Raw genomic sequence first — 4,902 nt, forward strand, 5'->3', positions numbered from 1 at the left:
AAAAAAATATTTTCTATAAGAAAAATAATTTATTGAAAAATAAAAATGGAATCAACATAACATAAGATGTGTCCCATATAAATGAAAATAAACAAATAAAAAAAATTGCTGAATTTTACTATACTCAATTTTTTTTCTCTAACTTTTTAAATTTCGCCAAGAATATCTAATTTTAAAAAATAATTCACCTATGTTATAAATATTGTTCCACATTATAGGTTTAAACCCACTATCTTCATATTCACCTTGGACTGCCCGCCACTCTGGCAATAAAACGGGGATGAAGTTTAACTCTTTGTCCCTTTCCCCTTTCTCTCTTCTCTCTCTTTCTTCCCACCTTCTCTGCTGAAAGTCTCTACACAAACCATCTTCATATTCTTCTTCACTTATTGACTTGTGGCAACCTAGGACGCTTCTCTGCATCTTCTGGTAATGTTCTGTGCACTTCATGTTGTGCTTACCCTTTTGACTGTTCAACTCCTTCTTGCTGTCTGGTTGGTCAATCAGATTCATGGGTTTGAGTTGTTTTTTCTTTGTTATTATCTGGGTATATGGCGGTTTTGCTCCCTTTTAATGATCTATGGTGAAAAAGCTTTTTTTTTTCCTTTTCGTTTTACTCTTCATGTTGGAAGGTCTCTCTTTTCTTAGAGTGGTGTTCTAGGGGATACTAGCTTGATAGTTATCCTCGTCAATTAAATACTTTGTATTGTGTCTGACAGCTGCAACTTTTCAAGCTGGATTTATGACAGAATCTTCTGAATTTTGCATAGGAATAGTCATTTATTGTCTGTACTATTGTTTCTTTTGCTTTCATGTTTGATTCGTTGATGAACTGGATCTGTGGAATTAGGATTTCCCTGATCTATTTGTTTTCATCAAATTTCATGCCTGAGAAGGCTACAATTGTGATTGCAGCTTTTAAGAGCTCAAAAGTTGACTTTGTAGCCAAAAGTTTTTCAAAGCCCTATTTTCATGTTAGCTGTAACTTGTATCCTTCTATCAACTTTTTTTAAATGATTTCTTCGGTGATTAGTAACTTGAGATTATTTTATTCATGATTTTGGCCATATTAATTTTTTAATTGATGATCTTAGCATATTGAAACTTTGTGTCTGGTATATGTTACTTGGAGATATGTGTGCAAATTTTATGAAGTACTGATTTTCTTCATCTGGAAAATATTTGGTTATTGCAATGATTGTTTTTTATTGCTATTGGCAGGTGCGGAGGCCTTTAAAATCTAAGAATTTGTTAACCTGAATCGGTACACAGTGGTACAGTGTAAAGTTTGAAATCTATCACACCACTTTCACTGTGAAACGCTTATAGGTTGGATTCATATCTTTCCACGGAAGATGATGATGATGATGTTTGATGAGATGGGGTTTTGCAATGATTTGGATACTGTCACTGCGACCCTTGGAGAAGAAAATATTACCACTGGGCAAGCTGATCCAGAGGCCATAGTTGAGGATGATTTTAGTGATGAAGAAATTGGAGTAGATGAGCTTGAGCACCGGATGTGGAAGGATAAAATGCTTCTCAAGAGATTGAAGGAGCAAAGTAAATCCAAAGAAGGAATCGATGCCGACAAGCAGAGGCAGTCTCAAGAACAGGCAAGGAGGAAAAAGATGTCTAGGGCTCAAGATGGAATTTTGAAGTACATGCTGAAGATGATGGAGGTTTGCAAGGCACAAGGATTTGTTTATGGGATAATCCCCGAGAAGGGGAAACCAGTGACAGGAGCATCTGATAATCTTCGTGAATGGTGGAAGGATAAAGTGAGGTTTGATCGAAATGGACCTGCTGCTATAACAAAGTACCAGGCTGATAATGCTATCCCTGGAAGGAATGATGGATGCAATTCGATTGGTCCAACTCCACATACCTTGCAAGAGCTGCAGGACACAACCTTGGGTTCTCTCTTGTCAGCACTCATGCAACACTGTGATCCTCCTCAGAGGAGGTTTCCCTTGGAGAAGGGTATTCCTCCACCATGGTGGCCCACAGGAAATGAAGTATGGTGGCCACAAATTGGTTTACCTAAAGATCAGAGTCCTCCTCCTTACAAGAAGCCCCATGACCTGAAGAAGGCATGGAAAGTTGGTGTTCTGACTGCAGTTATAAAGCACATGTCCCCAGATATTGCCAAAATTCGGAAGCTTGTGAGGCAGTCTAAGTGCCTTCAGGATAAGATGACAGCCAAGGAAAGTGCAACCTGGTTGGCAATCATCAATCAGGAGGAGGCCTTGGCAAGAGAGCTTTACCCTGATTATATTCCCCCATTAGCCTCAGGTGGAGGGAGTGGATCTTTGGTGGTCAATGATGGCAATGAATATGATGTTGAAGGGGGTGAGGATGAGCCTAATTTCGATGTAGAAGAGAGGAAACATGAGAATATTCACATGTCCAATCTGGTGATGGAGAGAATGAGGGGAACTATGGGTGTTCAGCAGCCCTCTTTTTCTATCAAGGGAGAGGCAGTTACAAATTTGGATCTTCTTAGGAAAAGGAAGGTCTCTAATGACTTTAACATGATGGATTTGAAGATTTACACATGTGAACAGCCTCAGTGCCCTTACAGTCAAGTTCAGCTTGGTTTCCCGGATAGAATATCTAGGGACAATCATAGGTTAATTTGTGCTTTCAGAGGTCCTTCAGATTTTAGGGGTCCAAACTTTCATGTTAATGAGGTAAAGCCAGTGATATACCCCCAGTCCTTTGTTCCACCCAAGTCTACTGCTCAGTCTGCTAACATGGCCCCGTCTGTAATTGATCTCACTGGACTTGAAGTTTCAGAAGATGGCAAGAAAAGAATCAGCGACCTTATGACTAACTACGATACAAATGTACAGGGCAACAAGAATATGAGTTCATGTAATCGTGTAGCTGGCGAGGTTTTGAACCTTCAGCAGCATCAACAGGACAACTTCATTCGCGGTCGAGGAATCACTATGGAAGGAAACGTCTTTGACGAAGCTACCATGTCAAATAATCATCACACTTTTGCAAGAGACGAATGCCAATTTGACCGGTTCAAAGCTTTGAATAGCCCCTTTGAGACCAATCACAACAACAACAGTAACTTTCATTCCATGTTTGGGTCCTTTTGTGATTTGGCATCATTTGATTTCAAGGAGGATATGCAAGGAGTAGGAATGGATGCTCTTCAGAAACAGACAGATTTTTCTGTATGGTATCAGTGAAAGTGACAAGGGGAATCAGGAAGCTCAAGCTCATTGTTGTGAACTTTTATTTTCATGTGAAGTTCCTTCAGCTTAAAGTTTTCTTCACATGTAATTCTATAGGCCTAGAGCTAGATATTATATGCTTATATGTTTTACAGGTCTAGTGTTTGTTACAATAAAATACTTACATATATGCTTTGTGTGCTTTTCATCAGTCTAGCCTTCTGTTACTTATTCCATGTAAGACTGTGATATAAATAAGACTTGAATGTTCTTCCAAATTTTGGTTTCACGAATCTAAAATGTGTGACCCAGTTGAGGGAAAAATTGTGGATTGGATGAAAGGTTTGTCCTTTATGGTGACATTTGATTATGCTTATCCTTTCCCATGTGAGAATGGACCCCCCCAGAACAGTTGTTCGGCTGATGCCAAATTGAATTCCATTTGGGTTGCGTGTTGGTGCTGTGTGGTGGGACCACACTGTTCTGATGTTTTGATGTGTGATTGGTCGATGAAAGAGCAAAGAGGTTTTCATTGTTGAAGACCAATGAATGTGGGTGTTCATAGACAGTGAAAGGGCAATCTCATGAATTGGCTAAGGCGGCTGAACACATACACAGTGTTTATCTCTCAGTGCCTACTTTTTACCCTTTTCATTGCTAAAATTTCATGGCATCAATTTTGTACTGGACCTACTTTTTTCTGCTATTGGAAGCCACTGTGTGGTTGAAGATAAGTGTGGTGTAGAAAAAGCACTAGAGGTATCGAATTTAGTGAATAATCTTTTTGAAAAATGTGCTCTGGATGATAATAGCACGTGTTGAAAAAAATTGCTGCAATGCACTGGGTGAGACCTGAGTTGACTCTAAAGAGGAAATATGTTTTCTTTTTCGTATTTGAACTAAGCTTAAAGTTGGATAAAGGATTTCTAAAATATAAAATCATAAAATTGTATCGCATAAAAATGTAAAGATTTACCCGCCTTTTTGTTTTTGTGAATATGATCAATTTGTATTTTAATCCTTTAGTTTTTCAGTTAATTTAATTTCTACAAATTTCAATTAAAAAATATTACATTTTATCCTGTTTTAAAAAAATTGTAATAATTCAATTATATAGAGGTAACCTCTACCAATAAAAATATCTTTTAAATTTATACAATATAAATATTATCATTAGTAATTATTATACAATATAAATATTATGATTTGGTTTTTGATTTCAGTTTTAGGATGTGACTGAACAACATATAGTAACATAAAAGAGTATATTATAATAGGTTGAACCACATATTTAAATATAGACTCTCCTAAAAAATCTTTTGCAGAATTCACTATAGACATTACAAACTTAATTATAGATTTTATTATAAGTTTTTATTGGAAAAGTCAAGTCAAACCGTTTTTAATAGCTTACTGATTTTTGTTTAGACAGTTTTCGTTTTCTGATATACTGTTATCACATACACGTTGTATATAAACATTGCATTACACTTCAGTTCAATAACAGACTCTCTATTCTTCATTTTTCTCTTCCAAATTCTCCAATAGAATTGGTATCCAGAGCCTAGGTTACGAAGAAACCTGAGACGTACTTCAAGAAGACCAAGAACACAGTGTAGTTTTTTTTGGATCTTGAAGCAAGAAGAATGGCGGGGAGTGATCTTTCCATAACAAACCTTTCGATACTCACAGAAAAGAATTGGACGAGATG

The 4,902-nt window shown here is 37.0% G+C and overlaps 1 protein-coding gene across 1 annotated transcript; it reads left to right on the plus strand.

The window, feature by feature from the left end:
- The first annotated feature begins 221 nt into the window (after nt 1-221).
- On the plus strand, nt 222-3,469 carry LOC108319999 (protein ETHYLENE INSENSITIVE 3). The gene is made up of 2 exons (XM_017551338.2): nt 222-429; nt 1,222-3,469. The coding sequence occupies exon 2, from the start codon at nt 1,356-1,358 to the stop codon at nt 3,204-3,206; it is 1,851 nt and encodes a 616-aa protein (XP_017406827.2). The 5' UTR covers nt 222-429; nt 1,222-1,355; the 3' UTR covers nt 3,207-3,469.
- The last annotated feature ends 1,433 nt before the right edge of the window (nt 3,470-4,902 follow it).

This window comes from Vigna angularis, chromosome 6 (genome assembly GCF_016808095.1).
Source record: "Vigna angularis cultivar LongXiaoDou No.4 chromosome 6, ASM1680809v1, whole genome shotgun sequence".
NCBI classification, from domain to species: domain Eukaryota; kingdom Viridiplantae; phylum Streptophyta; class Magnoliopsida; order Fabales; family Fabaceae; genus Vigna; species Vigna angularis.

Excerpts from the sequence above, each read along its gene's own strand:
- LOC108319999 (XM_017551338.2), top strand. The coding sequence starts at position 1,356 with ATGATGATGATGATGTTTGATGAGATGGGGTTTTGCAATGATTTGGAT.